We start from the raw sequence: 26220 nt of genomic DNA, 5'->3' as shown, positions 1-26220 counted from the left end.
AAACAAAAAACAAAAAGAACAAGTGCAAAACCAAAGCTCATGATTTCTCCTCACGAAAGTATTCCTTATTACATGGTACCTATGATTCATCGTCGTCGTTCGGTACATAGAGGTGGATGTTCTTAGACACTACCAGTCCGCCAAGTACACACAACAATCGAACTGGAGTAATTTACGTGATGAAATTCGTCACCATTTAAACTATACATATGGCATAACGATAAAGTTGTAAACTGAAGATAAAAAGGCAACTATCTCCAAAGCTTTGGTCGCGTTTGCAGCGGTTGTAACTTGGAGCATGCTGCATTCCTTCCATCCGGCACAAATTGGATCATACCACAAGAAAATTTGGTCTGCAATCCCAAAAGGTAAATAAATAAATTCATGTGAGATTGCAACCCAGGGTTGAGAACCACTTCAAAATAATAACAAGTGGACATACCGTAATTTGGCACAAACAAAGCTCTCCTTTTACGTATGCCTCCATTTTCATGATGTCTTCAGTCGCCTTAAGCCACGATAACGGAGATGATTGCCTTGAACATATGACGAATAGTGTTCTGACTGAATAACGTGATCTGCTTTGAACAGGGTAGCAAACCATTATAATCTACGACTACCAATCACAAATCACAAATAAGCTATAGAACCTTGATTGAAAAACATATCCACCCCGATAAACAGTTGCAATAGCCATAAACTATGCATTTGATCTCATACTTGAGATGTATGTAGGACAAAACAAAAGATGCAAGTAATCAAGCACATACCAGCCTTGGATGTTCTAAGAACCCGACGATGATTTCTGAACCCACACTTGTTTCTGCTAGTGAACAGTGAAAGATTCTTACTACGTTCAGATAAAAGGAAGGTTAAATAAAAATAATATGGTAATCAACATGGCAAGAGTGATGCATACCTCAGAGGCACCGTGAACAGTAGCACCTCTTTTAGATGGCTTCCCCTCACCTACATTTTGAGAACCATCATCTTTCATACTATGGGCAGTTCCACGGCGACCAAAATGTCCATGTGAACCTAGACAAAGTATAAAAGTTGGTTTAGCAGAATTTTAACCACAAAAAACAAGTGTTATTTTAAAAATATCAACAAATAAATGACATGGGGTAAGTTCAGAGTTGTTAGTATCTTGCTTTGAAGATATAACTAACCATTCTCTACATGAGAACTATTACGTCCACTTGTAGGATTTATAACTTCCCCAGTCTTGCTTCCATAAGAAGAGTCATCCTTCCCTTCTCCATAAGGACCTAGAAAATCATGCACAGATTGTGAGTGTATATTCCTAGATGACAACTATCCAAAATTCCCCCATAAGACTAGGCTGCATTCATGCATTGAATTTTGGCCCGGGATGATTTAACACAAAAGTCATGTTCCTAAATTAGACCATTTATAGACTCACAAATGCCTGAGCATCCATTTACAGAAACAGCCCATACCTTCAATAGAATCAGAGAGCAAATGAGGGCGTTGTAACCCGGAGGATGGTAAATGCTCATCACTAGCATGTGAACTATCAGCACGACGAAGAGGAGCCCAAACACCACGATCAGGTCTATCCTTGTTTCGTGTATTTTTTTCTTGCCTCTCACTAACACTAGTTGTACCATGCGTGTCCTTCTTCGAAAATCTATCAACTGTTCCCCTCTTTTTATCCCCTTCAGAGCTCATTGAATTTAGTTCATTAGTAGAGCCATGACCATTCAACCCTAACCTTGCATTGGAAGGCCGAGATACTCGCTTAACATCTGCGTTCAGACTCTGAACTTTTTGCTGAGGCTGAGTTTCGGTTGAAGTTTGACTTTGGCGTCCCTCATTGTTTGAAAGTATGCTTCTGACCAATCTTCCATTAACCTCACGCCTTTGGTTCTGCTTCAGAGCATGTGAAACAGGAGAACTTCCAAGTTGTGACATACCCTCAGCCTGGGAAAAAAAAAATCACAACCTAGTCAAAATGATAAAAAGGCTGATATAATAATAGATCATGTCCATGTGATAAATTGAAAAACAGTATAATTATCCAAATCAACAGAGTCAATAGAACTTACAGGAGGTATTTCACGTTCTTTTCCTTTAAGAAGTAGGATTTTCTTCTTTCCAGAGTCGGAAATCACAGGGATTCCTGAAACAGAACCTTCATTGACAGAAATTTTAAGTTAGCAAACATAAAAACGCAGCAGAACAATATGAAAAATGACGCATATATTTTCTCTTTCTGGTAGCAAACATAAAAATGACGCATATGTTTTGTACCTTATTTCGGTTCTTTAAAAAAAAAAACATTTCATATAGTACTTTTCATATTGGAAACTTCAATTACATGATACATTACTTATCATTCTGCACTAAGTTAAATTTGCAGAGCTATCAAACTATTCTTTAGTTTAGGACTGTTCAAACTTACAATCAGCAATAAACACAACAATACTCAGAGGTAAATGGGAAAGTATCATCAAGAAAAATACATGGAAAACTAATATTAGAGATTTGGGACTTGTTGGAGAGGACGCAAGTGGGGATTCAAAGGGAATACATGTTTGCCATCATCTCAAACTAGGGCTGTAAGTGGCTTCAATTCAGCATGGATAAAGCATAAAGCGAGGTCTATATTTCAGCCAGATCACTAGAGTAATATCCAAATTTGGGTCCACACAACAGTTTTGAATAACTGACAACCGCATTCAAATTAAAGTAAAGTCCAAGAAAGAGATCAACTTCCAATGTTTTGAAACAATGTTTTCATCTAAATAAATGATTGCTCATATAATATTTCATTTAATATAAACTTCATCATTTAAAATTTAAAATCAAGTTCAGATCTACATCTAATGATTCTAATCAAGTTTACATAATCCTCATTTTGACCAAACTATAATAGGATTCAGAAACAAATTTGAGTTTGAACCGTCAGACTTTTTCTGTAATATATTTGAACCTAATTGTATTCAACCAATCTTTGATCTGGCCATTGAAAGCCCTATCTACATGACTAACCACTCAGGAAATTTGGGATTAGGTATTACTTCACACACTAATCGCATACTATGAGATATTATCATTTGCAACCAATGATACTGCAAAGAGTGACCAACTCGGAACTAAAATTAGAGGCACAAATTCCTTCATGCACATAACAACAGAAATTCACCAGTTGTTTTAAATTGAAAACATCTCCTAGGAAAAGAAACAACAAAGATCAACAGAAAAAGAATACTAAGTACCAATTTCATTTTCTAATGTTTCTTTTCCACTAGAACGAGCCAACTGATCCTCTCGCCTGGGCACCACATTGAAAGTGGACTTCTCCTTTCGACTTGTCTGTTTAGTACCGTCCTTCATTATGTACTGTGTCAACAAAAGGTCATTTACAATTCTGTTAACTTCTATACACATACAGACACATGTGGTCACAGGGTTAAATAGAAGAATTGGTAAACATAAATAAAAAACAACAAAGGGTCAAGGGTATATTTTGCCTCTACAAGGAGAAATCATAACTGAAAGGAAAGGTTCGTTGACAAAAGATGCCCTCAAAACCCCTCTTTACAGGTGATTATGAACATGCTCTACTGCAACTAAAAGCATGAAAAAACTCTCTACCCACCACCACAAAACATATTTTGCATGTTAAAAAGAATTTGACAATCAATTTAAAGTATACATATAATGGAGGCACATGCCTTTTTCTTCTCAGAGACTCGTTTTGTAGAAGGTGAGCCACGTTTGCTAACAGAGCCAGCCCCGACTCTTCTTCTAACCTTCCGGACAACAGGTGAAACCTAGTATCAAACACAATATTCAATACCTCAAAGGAACTGTAGATGAAAATAACAAACTAGAATGTATCTGGAGAAAGGATAAATGTTAACAGAAAAATGAAGAAGTAAAAATATTAGCTGTAAATAGTTAACAGATAATTTTATTTTTTTGGGACTGAAGCGATAAGTTGTTAAAAAGATTACAAGGAATTCTTAGTCTATTTATTATTTAGGGCTCTGTAATGTATTTTCAACACAAAAACATACAGAAAAACAGTGTAGTGCCATTACCTGAGTCCCACTTCCAATAGCTCGTTTCTGCCGAACATACTCCATGAGGGGTGTAACAATAGGAGCTTCTTTTGCACCACCTAACAAAATAACGGAGAATTAGTTCTCAATCTTGAGCAAAACAATTTGTACCGATATTCCTTCAGTAAAAATCTTTCCTCAAAACCAAAAAGAGAAGAGGGGATACTTTCCAGACTACCAAAATTGTATTTAAGTCCTAAAATGACATACATAGTGTCAGTAAATGCATAACTAACCAGCTTGTTCTGCTTCCTTTCTCTCCAGCTGTATTTCTGCACTAGGAAGATGCTCAACAGGCTTTGCAATATGTTTGAGGAACTCCAAATAATCAGGATCTACATTCGTCAAGTATATAGCAGTTAGTTGAATAATCCCGATAATGTTTTAGAGTACTATCAAACTAGTCTAACTTAGCACCTTTATATATAGTCCCTTCACGGCCATCCCTTTTTATACTAGGTTTTGGGACACGCTGTGAGGGTGCATATTCAACTATAGCCTTGAACTGAGCCCCTGGAAAAGAGAAAATATATTTAGTTTCAAGCTTCAAAAACAAAATAAGAATGAAATTATAATACCAAGGTGCACATATTCTTTTACATTGCAAGAATCAAGCAATACCCAACCAGTTTCTTGACAGGAATTTCTTTTTTCTCTCTTTCAAGTTTAGTATATAAGAGAAACAAAGAAAAATTCAATACATCAATATCACACAAACTCATTAAAACATTCATATATAAGAATATACCATGGTAAATAAACATATTTCAGTGTTAATTACCCTTCTCATTGACAAATATGTGTCCATCAAAGAATTCAGCAAACTCGAAAACATCTTCGGGTCGCTTGAAGTCTACGTAGGCCCGAGAATACCTCTGGTTCTTCTGACTGCAACATTATTTCCAAAGAAAACTATTTAAATGAGAAAACTCCTTCTTCTCCATTTCTTTGCCAAGAAACAAATAGGAAAACACAGATTCTTGCAAAACCAAACTTCCCCATCTATCATGAGTTCCACAAACATGTGATTCCACCAAAATTGATATATCAACCTGGCTACTCAAATTAAAACTTAAATAGAAAAAGGGAACTGTTATTGGCACACCAAAAATCTCTTTGTGCACTCCTCACAAGTGTATTTTTCTTTCTAAATATATGAAGTTTGGCGTGCACAATGAAACTTTTGGAGCGCTAATAACAATTTCCAAGAAGAAAAAAAAAGCAAAATTCAAATATTCAGTTTCCTTCTTGCCTGACGATTGTTTTTAGCAACTGAAAACAAAAGGGAACAAAACCACTTTCGACATTTATCTATCGAGATTAGACCAAGTATGAGAGTAGGAACTCTATGAGGAACTCACTGCCTATAAAACCCCATACATCCATAATACTGATTTATTATTGTTATCAACACAGTCACAGATCAAAGCTTAGTGGAGAATTTATTCAAATAACAGATGAGTCATCGAACGACATTCCATAATCATAACCAAAAACTCAACAAAATTAAATAATTAGCCATTCTATAATGCAAAAACATTTTTTGTTTCACAAATTTATCCTTTTCTCTTCCCCACTGAGCAAAAAAAAGAAAAATAAATAAACATATCACTACATAATAAAATAAGTTCAATCTCCCCAATCCACCTCAAAAGGGCCGAAAAATCCATGCTTTCAGAGGTATAAAAATGAATAACCACTTAAAATGCAACCCCAAAAAATGCCAGAAAAAAGCTCCAATTAAAAATAAAGAATCCACAAAAAAAAAAAAAAAAAAAAAAGCATAAATGAAAGCCCCATTCAAATTGAAATTACAATCCTAAACCTAATTTTTCTAAGAAACAGGAATAATACGAAAAAATGATTAAGAACTCAAAGGAATAGAAAAGGCATAACCTATTTTTTCCTGGACGGAAGCACAGCCAGTTGTAGCGGTCGGCGAGCAGGTGGTCGATTTGGCTGAAGAGATCGGACTGAGACAGAGACGGAGGCAAGTGCCGAATTAACACCTTCGTCCTCACCAATGGCTCCTTCATCTTCTTTTTTTCTCTTCCGATTTTCTTTTCCTTCTTCTTTCTACCCTCCTCCCCCTCCCTCCGTCTTTTCTTTTCTTTTTGTTGGGAAGTTTTGTGGGTTTGAGAGAAAATTGAGATTGGGTTAAGCTGAGAACCAAGCCCAGAATATTGGGATTGTGACTAGTGTAGTGTACAATGTCCAACCCAACTCCGGAACATGTGCAAACTCAGACTAGAGAAAAACTTACGTGACATGAGTCGCGTGCCATGCCAATTAAGCAAATATATTTAAGTTTTTAGGGCAACTTTTTCATTATCATCATCAAGTGTCGTAAAATTCACACTTTCATCCTTAAAGTTTTATTTTTATCTCATTTCATATCGAAAGTTACATTTTTCTCTTAGATTCATACTTTCGTTAGGTTGACCGTCAAGAGCTTCACTAAGGCGTGATGTGGCGCCTATGGACGATGATCGTGCCCCAAGCGGACGATGTCTATGCAGAATTCTTTTTTTTTTTTTTTTACAAAATTAAAAAAAAAAAATATATATATATATATATATATATAATATAAGTTAAAACGTGTTGTAGAAAGTCGTAGTTGCACAGCTGCATCCTTCGTGGGACAAAAACTTTGCAGAATTCTTTTTTTTTTTTTTTTTTTTTGCAAAATAAAAAAAAAAATATATATATATATATATATAATATAAGTTAAAACGTGTTGTAGAAAGTCGTAGTTGCACAGCTGCATCCTTCGTGGGACAAAAACTTTCCAATCTCAATTAGAAAAGTTTTGTGGGTTTGAGAGAAAATTGATATACTAGTTCTTGCTAGCGTAGATAACGCCATGAGAGAAGCTGTGAGAACCTCTCTACTTATTTCATCTCATGTAACGAATAGTTCATCATCACTGCCATAATTAAGCTAATTAATTTAAACTTATTGAATACCAGATCATAGTGTAGTAGTAATTATTCTGGGTAGTACTGGGTACTAAACCCCAAAGTCATATTACAATCCTTACAAATACATAATAAAGCTAGTAATTAGAAAAGTTGTTCAGCATAAGAGAAGATATATCATCATTATTATCTGGATATAATTAAGATGATTGAGGTAGCATTTCATGCATTTGAAGATTCTGCCTTCAAAAAGCTAATTAGTTACCTGCACGTAAACACAACAAAATATTAAACTCAAGAAGTCAAGATACAAATTTTCTGTTTTATTAGTAATTCTGTAAGAATTAAAGTATATATGTAAGGAGAAATTAGTAATTTAATGATTACCCAAGATGGAGGTTCTTCTTGTCTTGCTGTGGGAAGGTAGCTCCTCCACCCTCGATCATATTCTGGCTAAAGAAATGGCGAGAAGCTAATGCCTGGATTGCATTCATCTCTGACCCAGAAACCATGTTTGCTTGTTGAAGCCTCTCGACTTCTGATACCTGATCATATATCCATCGGAAAATTAAACATCGAATATATATATATATAGACCCTTTATGTAAAGGGATTCTGCTTTTTGAAAAAAAAAAAGGTTATTACGGGGTATAGGGCCAACTCCACAGCGAATTTCAACGATCCGAACCGTCTATTTTGTTAGTCTCAATTCATAGATCATTCTTGCAAAAATTCAATTCAATCCGAAATTTTTGATTTAATGAGCTAGTAAATGTTGGAATATTGTATGTACATTCCATTAGTTGAGAACTTATATATATATATATATATATATAACTTAAAAGACTGCATGCATATCAGTTATTTTTAGTGCTTTAGTGGTTAAACATGCATGTACAGATAGCATCAGCTGATCGCACAGATGGGAAAGTACTTTCTTCATCTGATGATTAATTAGTTTCGGCATGCATTTTGATCAAACCTACTACTTAACGTATACGAATGCTAATCTCTGCGCATAAGCATTTACCTTAGTTCGAAGATAAACATTTTCGTTTTCCAGCTCAATCTCCTACGTACATAACAGAAATAATTGAGGATCGTTAGGGCATTCACTTCACAGAAAGAGGGCAACTCTTCTTAAAAGTAAAAGGTTTACCTTTTTCTGGAAGTACTCAATCTCTGCAAGCAGCAGTTCATGCTGTTCTCAAGCATCAGGTACAAGCATACCAGGGAAAATATCGTATAATCAATTGCGAGGAGAGGAAAATGAAGATGGCCAATTTCTGAGTGAATTAATTATTAATTACCTTCTTGGACCTGATTCTAGTAATGCCTCGTTCAAGCCTATTCTCCACCTGCTTTAGTTCTTTCACAGTCAGAGTGCTCAAGGCATCTCCCATTAAGTGCCTACAATTAAGCAAACAATATTTGTATTCATCCATCATATATACATATTACTGCAATATACTACCTCGAGGTGCAAGCTAGGGCAATTCTATAGAGTGTACTTTAACTTTAAAACGTGCTGTGCCATTCTTGTTGTGTGTGGTAACCTTAAATTATATACTAAATGTAATAGTACTCTTCCAGTTCCATGTACAACTTAAGGATTGATGAATATATAGTGGAGATCGAGGATCACCTGTTAGAGTTCTGCAGCATTTGAATCTGTTGCCTCAGTTTTGCCGATTCCTGTTGATAATACTGCATATCGAGACCAAAGCAAACAAAATGCATGCATGAATTGTTAGGTTCATATATATCCAGATCTTTATTTCAAACCTTTAGAATAAGTGACCCAAAACATAAATTTCAACTCTGCACGTTGGATTGTTTCAATTATGAGCCGTTTAATAACTTAGTTTTTATTTTTTACTTTTTTGTAAACTGAAGCTCATCTCATAATTACTTTCAGTCTTCCATTTTAAAATGAAAATAAAAAACTAAAACTTGAAAACTCAAAAACTAGCTTTCAATTTTTAGTTGAAAACTGCAAAAATGAAAGTATTAACCAAACAAATTTTCAGATTTTCAAAATAAAAGCTGAAAATGAAATGGTTTTCAAACAGCCCCTTAGTTTTCAAATTAAGAAATGAATCACTTTACTTAGATTGTAAAGAGAAACTTATTTTAAAAGATCGAGGGGGAAACCTATTTTTGATTTTATTTTTCATGTGAAACAGAAATCGCGGTTGTTACAAAATTAACCGAAAAGGCATGCAGCAAGTATTACTGTCAATTTGACAAATGCATTATCCAAAGTAAGTTTTAAGTTCTAACCCATTAAGTAGACGAAATATAAATGTATCAAACTTCAACAGAAAGTATATACAAGGTTTATACATGTGTGTATTTATATCTGGAATATACAGAAAAGGCATGCAGCAAGTATTTTAATATACACACACATATAAAATATCTGGTTCGGCCTAAAAACCAAAGTTAAAAATACATAGAGAGATATACCTGAGCGTTAATTTCAGTAACAGAGGATGATCCTGTGCTATCTGAACATGCCTTCTTGTACCTCTCTATGGTGTTTCTTATGCTGCTGCAGGTCAAAATATTTAAGTTGTGAAGTGTCAACAGGAGATGCAGATGTGAAAACTCAACTTCTTTTTCAAATAAATTAATTTCAGATGAATCCACAAAAAGGAGCTAGGAAGTAAAAAAAGAGTTGATGATCCAAAGAATAATTACTGTACTGCATATCGATTCATAACTTTGAAAAATTCTTTCATGCTATGTGGGATTAATAATTACTCGTACTGTATTGATTCATAATTTAGAAAGTTCTTTTCATGCTACGTGTATTGGATGACCCAGATTAGTTTGAATTATTATTGTAGTTCCGTGAATTTAGATTATTCAATATTCTTAGCATTTAATGCTATGTAGCACTGAAGTGACACCCCATAATTTTTTTAAGGAGAAACTAGGAGATAGATATATAGTTGGAAATTGCATGTTAATTTTAAATGAATAAGGTGATATATATGACCACATATATAAGAGTTGTCAACGAAGTTCAGCTTATAGACTTTTAAGAGTGATTTCAAATATATAAAATAGGGATGTGCTATTCACACATCTCGTTTTACTTCTCACACACCCCTTGATAATTTTTGTCCGTTGATCTTCTTCAATTCATCCGATCCGACGGCCGGAAATTAAGAAAGTGTGTGAGAAGTAAAATGGGGTGTGTGGATATCACATCCCATAAAATATTATTAGATACTGTAAATTTCTATTCCATGACAATAAATGAAAGGTCATCTTTAATCATGGATGATTAAACGTAACCCTTGACTATATACTTTAGCCCTTCAAAAATTAATATTTTAATAAAATGTAGGGTTAAATTTTTCCAACTTCAACCATACATGGTTAAATTTTTAGGAAAACTAATAAAAGGGCTTGAAAATTTTGAGTTTTAATAATAAGGACAAAATAAAGGGTAAAATGAATAATACTAGGTTTGACTTTTTAATGTAAAAATGTGATTTTTCGTTAAAATAAACAGTATCATGGGTTTTTCATTAAAACTCTCTAAATTTTTCCATCTTAACTTGAGATGCATACGTTGGGGCTCCAAGGGGCTTGAGGCTTACTATGTACTCTATCCTTAACTAAATTTAGTCCTATTTCTTTTTAGCGTATTCATTTTAGCCCTTAGTTCAAGACGAAGTTTACCTAAATTCGGACTATTAACACTTGGCTGAAGACAACCTAAATACTAGGTAAAAGAATCCTCACCGGATCCGGATCCTTTTCTTGAGGATCCGAGGGATCCCGTGATAATGATTGTTCATCGTACATTGTGTGATCAGTTTTCGTCAGTTTTCGTTAAGTACTATTTATATTTAATTTCAAATTTTAAATTTCAAATAATTTTTAATCATACGATGTACGATGAACGAATATATTCACGAAATCTCTTGAATCTCCAAAAAAATAGATCATGACACGCTCTAGAATATGATTCATTCCCATCACATTTGGTTTTGTTCAATAAAAAAACTTTAATTGCAAAAGTAACCTCATGCGATTGCTATGTGTCAAACACTGAAGAGGGGGGGGGGGAACTGAAGGTTTTGTTCAATAAAAAAACTTTAATTGCAAAAGTAACCTCATGCGATTGCGATGTGTCAAACTCTGAAGAGGGGGGGAGGGGGGGGAACTGAAATTAACATATATATGTTCGTGGAGATGGGACATGAGTGAGAGAGAGGGCTAGGGCACACAGCCTTTAGGGATAATATATCATATTAAACAGGACAGCACTATATACATGGGAAAACGACGGAAGAGGGTCCTCTCAAGATTTATTTTACGCAGGATTTTAGAGATTTTTACATTTTAATTATTTATCATGTAATTAATTTTCGTTAGATACTTTTTATGTTTAATTTTAAATAAAAAAATAAATAATTTTTAATCGTATGATATATGTTAAATAATTAAAATATAAAGATCTACATAAAGTGAATCCGTATAGGATCCAATTCCTATATACATGCATGGCATGCCTCTCAAGTCAGTTCAATCGCTTTTGTGGAGGGCAATAACATATGCACTGGCCACCACGCAGCCATAGATGTCAAATCACAAACAAGACACTTCATTTTTCTGGCTTTGAGAAAACCTTCTTCTTGTTTAATTAATATTTTTCTTTCTTTAAAAATTAAGTACGGTACGCCGAACTCCCCATTATTCATGCAAACTTGCAAAGATTGATATGCACATCTCTTCATTGGATGCTATCTATATATATTAAAATTAAACGATTTGACATATAAACGGGAAATTTATAACATATATTGAACATTCTTGAAATATATATACAGCCTCTTCGAATTTTTCTTGTTTTAATTACCTCTTCCTAAATTACTTGAGATTCATATTCTTTTAGCAAAGTGACAAGTAAATACATACATATTTATGTTATTAAACTATAACTATTAGAACAAGGAGATCCAGTAGTATGTATGAAAGTTAACCCCTTAGAGTGAATACTAAAGTGAAAAGTTGAAGAAAATAATGTGCATGCGTGCAGATAATTAAACATAATTTCTTCACAAGAACATCAGAAATATATATGGACATGATAGATAACAATGCATGCAGATGCAGTCAGCAGAGTTATCAGTTCGACATCAACATCAACAGTCGAAAAAGAGTATGGGTGGATCATGGATGGGTCAGTTAACTTGTTCCATTCATAACCCCCACACTCAGCATCATGGCACGTGCACGCCACGCTTACATTATCAAAATAGAAACCCAGAACATAAAACACAGAGCTAAGAGATTCATATTCTTTTTGCAAAGTGATAAGTAAATACATACATATTTATATTATTAAACTATAAAATATTAGAACAATGAGATCCAGTAGTATGTATGAAAGTTAACCTTTTAGAGTGAAAACTAAAGTGAAAAGTTGAAGAAGCTTTCTTCTAAATTAGAGTACTGCGCTCAATAGCTAGATAAAGACAAACAGAAGGGTAGGAGGGTTTGAAAGCCAGAAATGGAAAGTTAAGACCGTCGACACGGTATCATGATCGCAATGCATGCCACAGCACAGACAGAGAGATTGTAATAGATTTGCAAAAAAATTTGGGTGCTCCGGAGTATAGGGTACTCTGGGTGTTTTAACCACTAAATCTTTATTTTTGTATTTTTAAACAAAGATCTTATGTTTAAAACATTCAGAATATCCTCTCGAGTGGATAATCTGGAGCACCCAAAAAGTCCCATAGATTCGTAAGACTAAGGATGAAGAAAAGGAAGTACCAAACGCACCCAGCACTGGATTCTTGTGGAACAAAGTAGGTCCAAATCAGTGCAAATGTTTCCTTTTCATTCACTTTTAGGTCTTTCAGAAAACTGTGACTACATTGGTACTATAAGTAACATATATACAACAGTACCACAAACACACATAGGAGAAAATTTTCATTGTGACGGAAACACAAATGGTACATTACGTGTTTTAATAGGAGTGGTGAGAAATTTTATTTTTTAAGTTATTAACTTTTTAGCACACATATCCCACTATTTATATAGTGACACGTAATGTACCACCCAGTATACCGCAGTATACCGGTCATACTAAAAAATCTCTCCCCACATATGATGTTGGATTTCTACTCATGCAACTCTATCATTCCCTAAACTATTATAATAGTTTCAAACTCTTCATCTTCCCCTAATATTAATAAATTTAAAAAAAAAAAAAAAACACATAGAGAGAGAGCATTAACTTAGATACATTGTGTGTTTCTTTTCTTTTTAATGCAAACCCACATAGACACAAAAGCTAATTAATAATTGAGTGTATATTTTGACAAGAACATAATCTTCAATATATATGTTGCATAGGGACGAGTGATATTTATTAATGACTTAGCGATCGAACGCATAAATTGTAACCATAATGTAATTAATTAATTAATCAAAGCATGCATGCAAGTGAAGAAAATAATTTATTAATTGATAAGTGAAGTGAAGTTAAATAACAGTTAAGGATGAAATTAGTTATAGGGTATTACTTGTTGTTAGAGTACTCGTAGAGACGGCCACGAGTAGAGAAGACAATGAGGGCAACTTCAGCATCACAGAGAATGGATAGTTCATATGCTTTCTTCAGCAGCCCATTTCTTCGTTTGCAGAAGGTCACTTGCCGATTCGTCGTGTTCTCGATCCTCTTGATTTCAATCTTTCCCCTCCCCATCTTAATATCTGATTACTTTGATCAGATCCAAGAACGAACCAACCTTCTGCCTGTATACATAAATGAATTTATACAATATTAATAAATAGGAAATGTATTGTATCAATTTCCTATAGATCAATGCTGCATGATTAATTAAGACAACAAGAATTAATTCAGAAGAAAAGAGCAGCTAGCATATGTATATGACTAAATAGAAACTAAATTGCTAAATAGAAAACCCTATAAATCACTTAATATAACAGACTGAAAAATAATTAAAAAAAATAGAAGAAAATCCTCTTTGAGATATCTCCTTCTCTCTCTTCTCTAGCTAGCAAGGGGAAAGATAACTAGTTGCAAAATTAAAATTCAGCAGAATGAACTCTGTACATACAACGATTAAGGAAACATTTTCTAATGGGGGTTTGATCAAATACTGAAATTAAAGAACTTAACCCACAAATGCTAACCTTAATTGATTTGACAATTTATTATGCATGACCTGACTAAAATGAAAACCCAAGAATTATTAATTCAGAGGAAAATGATTTGGATGTGTGTGTGTGTGTATATATCATGTAGAGGAAAAGAAGAAGAAGAAGAAGATGGTGAATCGGGTGATGGGATAATCTAAATACTGTAGATATTATTAAGGATTAATGCGTCAGAGGAAACAAATAACAAAAGAAAATAGATCAAGGAAATCAGACAAAAAGTTGACGAGATCTAGAAGTAGATCTCAACGGAGAAGTATGTAAGGTTGTAGACCACTCACAAAAAACCAGTTTGATTAATGCGAAGACCAAAAAACTAAAAAGCTCAAAACACACACACACACACACACACACATATATATATGCCCTATACACACTCTGGTACCAGAATCTACAACATGCTAGCTGAACAAGATTTTGGTAGTCATGCACCATTGATAATGGTGCAGCACCCTTTATTGGGAACTCTCTCTCTCTCTCTCTCTCTCAACCTTATGAGAGACACACCGTAACTAAACATATATACATATATATGAGGTGGACATTGAGCTAGCTAGGTCTGTGAGCATTAGCTAGATCGAAGTTAGATGAAGAAAACTGAGGGTGAAATCAAATTCAAAGAACGAAGATGAAGAAGAAGAAGAAGAAGGTTTTGCAGATTAAATAGAATTTACACCTATATATTTTGGAAGGCCAAAAGCCTAAATTTATATAAAAACGAAGTCTCAGTTATTTGGTTCTTGATATCATGTCCAATATGTACGAAAGAGTAATTAAAAAAGTTGACAGAAGAAAAAGAAAGTGAAGAAAGTCTGAAAGATGAAGCAACAGATCATGCATATGATCATATATATTGACCAAAAAAAGATCATATTATCATATATATCAAGAACACTAAAACCCAGAATTTCTATGCAAGATAAAATAAATAAAAGAGGAAGAGAAAATTAGCAACAACAAAAAGCTTTGGAAACACAGATCTATGAAATATGATATGATGAAAAATAATTATCGTAATTGGAAAATAAATTTGTTTTATATTTTTCCTTGGAAATGATGAGATGATTTTGTTTAAAAAAAGAAGAAGAAGCTGAGCTAGGTATCAGAGAGATCTTTACTCTAGGTTCCACTACTCCGTTGGATCTTCACCTCAGCTTTCGGAAAACTTCTGATCCCAAAGAAGCCAAAGCTTATGGGCAAGTCCTCTTTTCCACGCCAATTATAGCTTCTTTCTTACCTTGTCCAACTTTGATAGTTGTGTCTGTGTGTAAGTCGAGAGAGAGAGAGAGAGAGAGAGGGTTGGCCTTTTCCCGAAATGAGATACAAGATGTGGTTGTTTGAGCTGATTTGAACAGCTTTGCAGGTTCAAATTCGCTCCATAAACTGCAAGTTTTATTTGTTCAAATGTTAGTTGTTTATAATTATTTGGTGCAATTATTAAGAGCTAGCCTGACTAAAATGCCCTTCAAGAATGGAGAACTTATATCAAACGGATTCACTATTATCGTGACGTACATCTTGTTTCAATAAAACAATAACATGTGTAAGTTTTCAACACATAACGTTATATTATTGAATCCAAACATTACATGACAGTGAATCCGTTATATATAAATTATTCTCTTTCAAGAATATCTTTCTATCAATCTATGTTAGCTATATAGCTAGCTAATTAACTACTCATCACCTGTATCTAATGCTTGTGATGATGAGATTAAAGTGTTTTCTGGCGATCGAAATATATGTGGGGGATTCCAGAAAGTGCCAATGGAAATTTATTACCGTTTGGCAGATTAGGGTATGATGCTTTCCACGTACGTTTGCACTAGGCTTGTCAACAAATAGAAAGGAAAAAGAAGTCATTTCGAATACCACATCTAGTTATTAATTTTGTCACAAAAATCTGAAACCTCAAGTTGCGTAGTATTTATCGAGTTCAAATTCATGACAGAATAGTCAATTTCTCTCAACCATTTTTATTTCGTCATTAATCGAGACTTAGTGGAAAAGTTCATCGAATGTCTAAGTGTGTGGTAGAGCTATTCTCATTGCCTGCTTGATATGATTTGCTGCAGGTCTTGGTCAAAACTGTAGGTTCTTGATGAGAATTGAAGATCAAGAAACTAGGGTTTAGATATGATTGAGGAATTTTGGGTCCAAATTTAGCGCGGCATGACAAAGAAAGAATATCAAACGATAATGTTAAAGAATAATAAAGTTGTAATCCACTAGAAACTATGAAAAAACCTCAAAGTTAATTGATAGAAATTATGAAAGAAACAAGCCTAGCACCCTAAAAGTGGTATTTTTAATGCATGTTACTCTTAAACATTACAGGAGTTCAAATAGGAAAAACATTATAAAAAATAACAAATACTGAAACATCCTGATGAAATCTTTTGACAAAAAAAATAATCCTAAAATCTTAGAATCCTAATAAAACATTATAAACAATAGAATGCGGCCGAAAAACCCCATGTCATGGCATAGCGCTTTGGGTCTATTTAGTGGGCTACATGAGATTGAGTTTTTGAAATAGAATTGAATTGGCAGGAATATGTAAGATCGGACTTGTACTCATGTATAAGTATAAGTTAAATAACTCACTCTATTGTGGATTCATAACTCATCATGTCCAATTCTATCATTCTCCCATTTTGACACAACAAACAATGGACTAGTAGTATTCTTCTTCTTCAATTTTGCATTTAGTCAATGCGGAAATATTAATTACCCAAGTATATTGATCAATAAGAGTTCACTTAATACTTTGGATTAATGGTATTCATTTTTATTTGTAAATAAAAAAATTTTAAGTTTGATTATTGTCGAAACTGATTTCCAACCAAATCATTACACTTTGACATTCACTAGAAAATGGGACGTACACTATGAAATGGTTCTCGTGGTTTTTACGTGAAATCTAGTATGACGAGATTGCAGTATAAAACTCCATAAATAATATATATATATATATATATATATATATATATATATATATATATATATATATATATTGGCCATTTTACTTTGATCTACGAGCGAACACCCATATACCATTTTTGGTCACAAGCTTCCAATTATTGTGGGCTGCCTTGTATCATTTTTGTTGAGTAGTTATTAATAGCTAGCTTAAATATGCTGATTGGTATAAGATCCCTATCCTCCATAAATGGTGATCCATATATAATACATGATTGGTTGGTTTACTGCTCTTGATCATATGCTTACTTCATACCTTCTAATATTTGATATATTATTATGTACTTTTAATTTCTACTCATACATACATACATATTAATTATTCAAGCACTTCATTTAAAAATAAATAAATAAATTATTTGTATGTATAAATTATTAACAAATTCGTGGTAATTAATTTTCACCATCTAATGATATAATGGCATGCGGACAGTGAGAAGCCCTCATGATAAAATAGCCACTGTCACCATCTAATGATATAATGGCATGCGGATTCTATTAGTCTAATTGACAAACACTCGAGAAAAAGAGAGAGGGTGTCTGTTAAAGGGCCTCTGATGCAATGGCAAAGTCATGAATTATTCAATGGGTGGGCTAAGCTAAAATTATTACTACAAAATTAAATGCTCAATTTTTTTTTTTTTTGGCGTACATAAAGCTATATAGTAAACTTGAAAGTAATTATTTGGAGTAAGAAATTTGTAGTCTGTTTTCTAGGCTTGTAGTCTTCAAACTTTCTAATGAATAAAATGAGGAACAGTAACCGTGTGTGGTACAAAAGTTTTAATTTATCACTATTATGGCACGTTTACGTAACCGTAATCAAAATAGAGGAATTGAATTGAGGAGACGATTACTGTTGAAGTTGTTTACTTAAATGTTCTGGAATTGGAGTATGAATGAACTTTAGTTTATATAAGTTGTTTACTAATTCAGATGAATCGAAATATAAATCAATAAGAATATTGAAATGCCCTTATTATTTTTTATTTTAAGAAGAAAAAAAAAACATTTCATAAAAGTAATTTATTAAAGACAAAAATAAATTGCAATAAGTAGTAAGAAGAAAAGAGGTCAGAGCCCTCTTTGGTTCTCAAAACAGGACGGTCTCCGTCCTCAGGGATAAAAAAAAAAAATGTTCTCCGTCCTCTTTGGTTCTCAAAACAGAGGTGCGAAGGAACCCATATCTCTCTCTCATTCTGGGTTTTGTTAGAAACTTGATTCTCATGATTGTTTTGATTTGTATCATTGTATGTGGTTTTGTATTTGTTTGCACCGCCATTGCCGTTGGAGCTCACCGTGAGTTGATAAAGATGAAATTGCAGGACTCTGTGATGGGTTGGAAAGGTGAAGTTGTTGGGGTACTTTCGGATTAGCCAAAAATCACGAGGGTCGTTTGATAAGTGGGTTATGACAATTAAAATAAAATAGTCTAAATAATTAGTATTTCTAAGCTTAAAGAACTAAAAAACTCTCTATGTTATAGTCCAACGGAGTCTTGTATTTGGCTCCACCGGTACTCTGGTGCCTAAGTTAAAGATAGTTTGTGAGAAACTAAGAAGTTGAGAGTTTTGAACTACGCATGATACTATTTAATAAGAAGTAAAATACTTTATTAGTATTGACCAGTAAAAGGCAGGAGAGCAGTAACCTAACCAGTTATGGAAGGAAGTTCCACTTGCCAAGTGCAGGGCCACGTGAACATCTATACGTTTTAGGAAACCTTCAGCATCTGAATGTATGGAGCTTTCACGACCTTCATTTGTTGGTAGGGGTTCGTTTCTTGTACCTCTTCTTCTCTCTGTCACTCTCTCGCCAGTTATACTGAAAACGACATGCACTCATATTCACAACATGCCATTCGGATATGCGATTTTTCTACCGTGTTCCGGATAATTTGAACTTTTTAACTGTTAAATCTTAATAAAAAAAATGAAAAATTCAAGATCTAACATTTATAAAATCCGAATTTTCGGAGCTGTGTATAACTTTTGTTATGTTGTAGATATAACGGAGTTACAAGTCTCTTATGAATTTTTTTTCTTGATTCGGCTTTGTTTATGCTTTCTTCTTCCCTTCTAGTTTTCCTTTCAAAGTATTCTGATTTGTAAATGGAGAGTATAACTGACTGAATGTGTCTAGCACCAATAGCCACACCCACACTACAAAAAAAAAAAAAAAAAAAAGAGTCATTTGTGACCAACTTTTTCCGAAGGCCTACAAATATTCTCGGAAAAACAACTGTTTCCGATCAAAAAAATTATGCTTAGTCGGAAATATACCTTCGAAAAAGAGTTACATTGCCGTCAGAAATAGCTATTTTTTTGTGTGTTTTTCAACCACGAGCTGGTGGCCCAGTGGTCGGTTTTGCTGCTTTATATTTTGGATAAGTTCTTGCACATCTTCGTCCTCAATTTGTAGAATCGATGGTCAAGATGTACAAGTCAGGTTTTTTTGTTATTAGGATAGGTGAATTATTCTAGATCCATCCCCCGAAAGAACCGGACATGATAATTTTTCATCATCCAGCTCGCAACTTAATCGATCCAAAATTCAGTTTACAAGAGACTAGAGTTTTGGTTCGGTTTGGTTTTACCGATCCTTCGAATATTTGGAACCAATTTTGACTTCCGAAAGGATCAGTTACTAAAATTCTTCAGTTATTAAACTGTCGACTTTGAGCCAACTTAGAGGTGCAAGTTGAAATGGTGTTTTCGATTCCGAATTTTTGATGTGAATTTTTCGAAAGTATTATGAACTTATTCTGATAAAAAAAACTTCCAAAATATTCCCATTTTTATAGTTACTTAAAAAAAAATTATATATTTTATAATCAATTTTTTATATTTTATTGTTAGTTTTGCATACTAGTATACAACAAAATTAATTGAATTTATATATAAGTATATATCAAATATTAAGAAAGACCAATAAATTGCACTAGCCTTCATGCACGTGCTCACGCGTGTGCAGAAGCCATTTTTTGAATCACGGCGTGCTACGCGCGACTTACACATTTTAAATGTATTTATATGCGTAAGTTGACAAAAGGAAGGTCAAATATTTGAAGTAAATGAATAATTTTAGATCATGCTAGAAGAAACCCCTCATAAACCAATTAAAGCAGCTGAATTCACATAATAAAATCAGTCTCTATAGAATTTACATTAAGAATAGAGAAAATAATATTTAATAAACAATTGATTGAATCACATTATTGCTAGCCCATTGTGAGGCTAAGCTCACCCTCTTCCCTTAGTATAGATAATATCGTTTGTTAAAAAAAAAAAACAATCATTTGGCAATAAATTTAATCACATTACTATACGCGTGCAAAATATCTTTTTTATAACCGGCATTACACGCCTCTTATGTCACATCCTGGCCCGGGCCGGATCATTTCCCGAGCCCGTTCCACCACCGTAGCACAATATTGTCCGCTTTGGGCTTACCATTCCCTCACGGTTTTGTTTTTGGGAACTCACGAGCAACTTCCCAGTGGGTCACCCATCCTGGGAGTGCTCTGGCCTCATTCTCGCTTAACTTCGGAGTTCCTACGGAATCCAAAGCCAGTGAGCTCCCACAAGGCCTCATGATAGGTAGGGATGTGAATATACATTTAAGGATCACTCCCTTGGGCGATGTGGGATGTTACAATCCACCCCCCTTAGGGGCCTCACGTCCTCGTCGGCACACTTCCGGCCAGAGATTGGCTCTGATATCATTTTGTCACATCCCGGCCCAGGGCGGATCACTTCCCGGGCCCGTTCCACCACCATAGCACGATATTGTCCACTTTGAGCTTACCATTCCCTCACGGTTTTGTTTTTAAGAACTCACGAGCAACTTCCCAGTGGGTCACCCATCCTGGGAGTGCTCTGGCCTCATTCTCGTTTAACTTCGGAGTTCTTATGAAATCCGAAGCCAGTGAGCTCCCAAAAGGCCTCGTGCTAGGTAGGGATGTGAATATACATTTAAGGACCACTCCATTGGGCGATGTGGGATGTTACATCTTAAGATATTTTGAACGTGTTTAAAAATAGAGAAAATAATATTTAATAAACAAATTATTGAATCACATTATTGCTAGCCCATTGTGAGGCTAAGCCCACCCCCTCCCTTTTAGTGTAGATAATATCGTTTGTTAAAAAAAGAACAATCATTTGACAACTTGTTTAATCACATTATTATCTGCGTGTGAAATACTTTTTTTTATAACCGGCATTACACGTCTCTTAAGATATTTTGAACGTGTTTAAAAATAGAGAAATTGAATCACATTATTGCTAGCATATTGTGAGATACTAATTATAAATAAAAAAAATAAAAATAAAAACTGTACCAAAAAATAAATTATTAAAAAAGCATTGTTAAAATGACAAAAATGCCCCTACCTTATTTGATGCATTATTTGGGAATACCTTTTAAATTTTTTTTTTGTCACCTTTGAAGTTTTTTGTCTTGGAGGCATTTTTGTTCAAATTTTTTTGTTGATGCTCGGTGACACCAAAATCACTGTTCACCTTTTGTGTTCTCTTTATATACAGATGTGCAGAAAAATTAGAGTATATTCAAAATCTTATAAGATAAACAAATTTCCGAATTATATTCCAAAATTACTCCAATTAAGAAATATCCAAACTTGCCGAAAATTCCAAATTTGAAATTCGTGACCTGATCCAATCCTATTTCAAAATTTTGGAACGGAGATTGATAACATTGTATCAAATCCGATCCTTCCAAAAAAACATCCCTAAGCAGTCCAGTTTTGTATGTCGGTTTCGGGTTTAAAATTTGCAGCCCTGATAAATACACCGAACGTCCATCAGCTTCATTTGCGTGGGAATACTAATTTCTTGTATACCAGTCCCCTGCTAACATTGTTCGAAAGGTTCAAGGTACCTAGGCTAGCAATTACTAGTTTTAACATTGTTCTTTCATCTCTCTTGCACAGAACAGAAGAATCCGAACATAGCGGAGGTAGGTTGAATCGAAAGCCATCTCTACCATCATCCCCACGCAGACCCCCCAACAAGAGCACCAAATTCTTCGAATATGAACGATTTGAACGTGGCCCCAAATCTCCGCTATCAATTCATGTATTCTTCTGCTCTAGAATCTTTGCAATCAACATCGATAACCAACATATAACATATTTGCTGTTATTCAGCACAGAAAATAGGTAACAGAACAAAAAAAGACAACAGCCTAGCAAGAAAACTAATAGGTAAGTTGTCAAATTCTGGACAATGGATCGACCAAGAAACTCTATCTCAACACAATCGCGAGACATCAACACTTCTGCAAAATGATCTCTATGTTAAACATAACGCATAGTTAATCAAGAGTTGACGATATCATATTACATCAATTCAATCTGCTTTATTCTGCACTTTCAGAAGTACTTGACTCATAATGGGCTAGCAATAATGTGGTTCAAAATTTGCCTTTGGCGAGAATCGAACTTAAGACCTCTCTTGTGAGAGGAATACTACTAGACCCTAGTACTAAGTGGTGTGTACCACAATAAATTTTGTGGTCAGTAATGCACTCAAACCTGAGAAGATGGACTTTGTAACAACCTATGTATTCCCTGTACAGTTTCCTTCTAAATTGAAAACAATATTAACACTCTCACTCACCACAGTTCTCCCACTCAAGAATCTAAACACCTTCACGATAAAGGTCTCTGGGTATTGTAAAATGTTTTCGACACTCACAATAAAAAGGTCTGCTAGAATCTATATATAAGTGTAAAAGAGGATGTTTAACTGATTCCCCTGCTTGCTTACACATGCAACACCAGTTTACAATAACATGCCGTCTCTTGATAAAATTATGAACAGTCAAGATTCTCTAATGAAATGAAAATCTACTCGAACAACCTCTGAACGACTACTCTCCAAAGAATAGTGATCAAACCCCACAGAGAGACGAATAGTAACACTTGAAACCAAAATTTAGCTACCCTCAAGATCATTACATCATGATCTCTCCCACATGATCTAGGGGTTCATGAAACCTTACAATAATAACATCTCTCGTCACCAGATCATTCATATTCTGAATGATAATAGGATGCAACTAACGTAATATTAAATCTCAAACCCAAACCCTACATATACAACAACTCACCATCACATGTTTATCAGTAGCCATATTGTAAACCAGATAAATGGACAAGACATTTCAAAAGAACATCAGCATGCAACATGCCAAAAGCAAACCACTCTACGATTACGGAACCACAGATTTTAAAGGCAATAAATCAAGAAATATCTTCCCATCCCTCTCAAAATTCCATCCCAATGAGGGTCTCTAACCAAATCGTTTAAAACACACGATTGTGTTGTAACTTTAGTCTGAGAAATTAAAACACAGGGAAAAAATAGGAAAGGCTTGGGAAGAGACTATCAACAGGTCTGAAATCCCAGAGTGCAAAAAGCATACAAGCAACTTAAGTATCACATACGAAACAATTGACAAGAGAAAGAAATAACTTTAATTCAAAAAAATATTCCATTGCATGATATTTCATAATGCCAAACATCACCAGTAGCTGCCACTAGAAACTTTTTCTTTACCTAGATTACAACAGTCTATGAGTTCATTATCGCATTCAGCCCCAGTTGATATTGTTATTACTTCCGATTTCAGAAAAAGAGCATACCCCTCTTGATAGCAATTTATCTACGTAGAACACAACCGAATCGATCCTCACCAGCTTATTTTCATATATGTTACCTCTAGATTGAAAAATTACCTTGATTCTGTATTCCAAGACTCACAATCCAAGACATTCTCCATTCCTGACATCCTGACCTAGACTTGCTCATTTCATTGACATGTTTTTGACACACGAAACGTTCTTTTATCCTTTATTCATACAACATCTATCTAACCTAGGAATAAACATCCTGAATTCTTCTTCACAAATGCAGGTTGACAGAAAAAATAAAAACTTCGTCTCGCATGCTTTAAGATGCTCAATACTCACCATGTTCAGCTAATACCACAGATCTAAACTTTGAGAGTTAACATACAAGTGAAATGGTGTCAAACACATCAAGATCAGATAGATATTCGACATTCGGTCACTTAACGCTGCAATTCACCAGACAAATCCAGATCTGAGACTAGCCATTGTATTTGTGTGACATTATCTTCCTTTCCATATATTAGCAAATGTAAAAAAAGGTATCAACAGAAGATTACAGAAGAAAAATATGGATTAATTACCCAATAAACACGATCAAGGCCGCTACAACACACAATCATATATTGTAAAATTTACAAACCAACCAACCAACCTGGAGGGTGGATTGTGTTCATTGGGATCAATCATCAATCCCTAATGCCAAGCTCAACCTCGAGTTCATCGTCGTCTTCAAAGAGCTTAAGAAGACGGGCGTGTTGCTCTTCTCTCTTCTTCTTCTGCCATATCTTGAACAAGAAGACGCAGAAGCCGATGACAGCCGCCACTCCCAGCAGCACAATCACTGCCTTGAGGGCCGCCGACCCACTTGAAGCTTTGTCTCCGTTCTTGGGAGTTGAGGGCTCGTCTGCCGAACCTAAATCGAATAGGAGGCTAATGGACAAGAGGAGGAGAAATGGGATTTGCAGCTGCAGACATCGTTGGCAATGGCGGCTCCGAAGTCCATTCATGTCGTCTGTCGTGTTTCTCGCGGAACCCAAATAAAACAACGACGGTGAAGATGTCGTAAAAGTACAAATACAAATACAACGTTGAATTTTCAACTGCAATTTGGAAGTGGACGGGGAATGTTCTCCGTTGTTTCCTTCTAAACTTCAAACACTCCAACCTAATGAATGTAACGGGTCACTTCGTACAGATGTTCCTTTTTACAATCAGAGAAATTTTTTTATTACGATGGGAACACAAGTGATACATCACGTGATTTTATAGAAGTGATGAAAATTTTTATTTTTTAAGTTATTAAATTTTTAACACACATATCCCACTATTTATATTATGACACATGGTGTATCATTCTGTGTATTGGTCACACTGAAAAATCTCTTTTACAATTCGAAGTTCTAAAATGTACAAGTGTTAAGTGAGAATTTTTAGGGGATGTAATTAATTTGGATTTCAGAGGATTTTAATAGATTCTACAATTCTATATGGATTTTGACAGATTATTATGGATTTCTAATATATATATTTCTATGAATTTGTAAGAATTTCTTTCATGGGTTTCTTAGGATTTCTTTTTTGACTCCTACAACATAAATTTTTTTCTCAGTGCATAATCTGAAAAAGACATAAACATATATATTGATATGGAAATATAAACCAATCAAATATGTCTTTGTTTTTTCCCTTTCTCACTTGAATTGTGATTTCTTTACGAAAAATAATTTAACTAATCAAAACAAGTAGTGCTTCTTAAATCAAATGTCTCAAAATTAATCATTTTTCCTCAACAATTGATTAGTTCATAATGTGTTGTTCAGTCTAAGTACAGCTACCAATATAAATACGAATATAAATAAGCTTTGGAAGATGTTTGCACCCTTACACTAACATGATTACACGAAAAAGAACAGAAAGCTTGAATTGGCAATAAGATTCTTAGTAGTAATTTCCAAGAGTTCAATTAACAAGGTAAAATATTAACACCTTTAGATAGAATGCATAATCATTACAAGAATTGCAAGTAGCCATTAACACCTCCCATCAAAGCATTACAAGAAATACTATTACATAGTCCAAAATAAAGGAAAAAAATTCAAAAAATATTGTACAATTAAAAAAAATTCACGTTTGCAACTGGGATGGTGACGGAAGAACGTGAAAGGAAATCCAGTTGACAAGTTCTATGTCTGGAAGAAAATAGCGAGTGAGAAAGAAATATCAAGTTGCAGAATGGAGAGAGAGAAAGAGCGAGGGGGTTGAAAGGAAATCCCTTCTCAAATCCTACAAAATCTCTTATTGAAAGAAATCCTTCAAAATTTATGAATTTTTGAATACCTATAGATTTGCATGG

General features: G+C 34.3%; 2 protein-coding genes across 5 annotated transcripts; both read right to left on the bottom strand.

Annotated features, from left to right (window-relative positions):
- Positions 1–23: 23 nt before the first annotated feature.
- LOC126633416 (regulator of nonsense transcripts UPF3-like) lies at positions 24–6267 on the bottom strand. 3 transcript variants are annotated; one of them, XM_050304007.1, is made up of 14 exons: positions 5991–6267; positions 4876–4982; positions 4512–4607; positions 4331–4429; positions 4074–4153; positions 3705–3782; positions 3246–3369; positions 2073–2158; positions 1464–1947; positions 1173–1271; positions 920–1038; positions 771–826; positions 443–578; positions 24–353 (listed from the first exon to the last, which is right to left on the bottom strand). In XM_050304007.1, exons 1-12 carry the CDS (start codon positions 6128–6130, stop codon positions 785–787), a joined length of 1554 nt encoding a protein of 517 aa, XP_050159964.1. In that variant the 5' UTR covers positions 6131–6267; the 3' UTR covers positions 24–353; positions 443–578; positions 771–784. The 3 variants fall into 3 exon arrangements, with proteins under 3 accessions (XP_050159964.1, XP_050159962.1, XP_050159963.1); XM_050304005.1 differs by having other exon boundaries at positions 3705–3803; positions 5991–6263; XM_050304006.1 differs by having other exon boundaries at positions 771–823; positions 3705–3803; positions 5991–6257.
- Positions 6268–7029: 762 nt separating this feature from the next.
- LOC126633420 (agamous-like MADS-box protein AGL11) lies at positions 7030–15574 on the bottom strand. 2 transcript variants are annotated; one of them, XM_050304013.1, is made up of 9 exons: positions 15346–15574; positions 13570–13801; positions 9482–9563; positions 8658–8719; positions 8323–8422; positions 8172–8213; positions 8043–8084; positions 7400–7557; positions 7030–7277 (listed from the first exon to the last, which is right to left on the bottom strand). In XM_050304013.1, the coding sequence occupies exons 2-9, from the start codon at positions 13749–13751 to the stop codon at positions 7274–7276; spliced, it is 672 nt and encodes a 223-aa protein (XP_050159970.1). In that variant the 5' UTR covers positions 13752–13801; positions 15346–15574; the 3' UTR covers positions 7030–7273. The 2 variants fall into 2 exon arrangements, with proteins under 2 accessions (XP_050159970.1, XP_050159969.1); XM_050304012.1 differs by having other exon boundaries at positions 9482–9566; positions 15346–15570.
- Between the last annotated feature and the right edge of the window lie 10646 nt (positions 15575–26220).

The sequence above is a fragment of the Malus sylvestris genome, chromosome 8 (genome assembly GCF_916048215.2).
Source record: "Malus sylvestris chromosome 8, drMalSylv7.2, whole genome shotgun sequence".
Taxonomy (NCBI): domain Eukaryota; kingdom Viridiplantae; phylum Streptophyta; class Magnoliopsida; order Rosales; family Rosaceae; genus Malus; species Malus sylvestris.
Note: the sequence above shows the minus strand (reverse complement) of the source record. Positions and strands in the feature narration are given on the sequence as shown.

Bases quoted from the DNA above. Each gene is read 5' to 3' on its own strand.
- LOC126633420 (XM_050304012.1), bottom strand. From the start codon at position 13,751: ATGGGGAGGGGAAAGATTGAAATCAAGAGGATCGAGAACACGACGAAT. The intron at 9,567-13,569 runs GTAATACCCTAT...TTTGACCTGCAG, and splicing joins TACGAGTACTCTAACAACAA to CAGCATAAGAAACACCATAG. The intron at 7,558-8,042 runs GTAAATGCTTAT...ATATATGATCAG, and splicing joins ATGTTTATCTTCGAACTAAG to GTATCAGAAGTCGAGAGGCT.
- LOC126633416 (XM_050304005.1), bottom strand. From the start codon at position 6,130: ATGAAGGAGCCATTGGTGAGGACGAAGGTGTTAATTCGGCACTTGCCT. The intron at 1,272-1,463 runs GTATGGGCTGTT...ATGATTTTCTAG, and splicing joins GCTCTCTGATTCTATTGAAG to GTCCTTATGGAGAAGGGAAG. The intron at 827-919 runs GTATGCATCACT...ACTGTTCACTAG, and splicing joins CTGTTCACGGTGCCTCTGAG to CAGAAACAAGTGTGGGTTCA.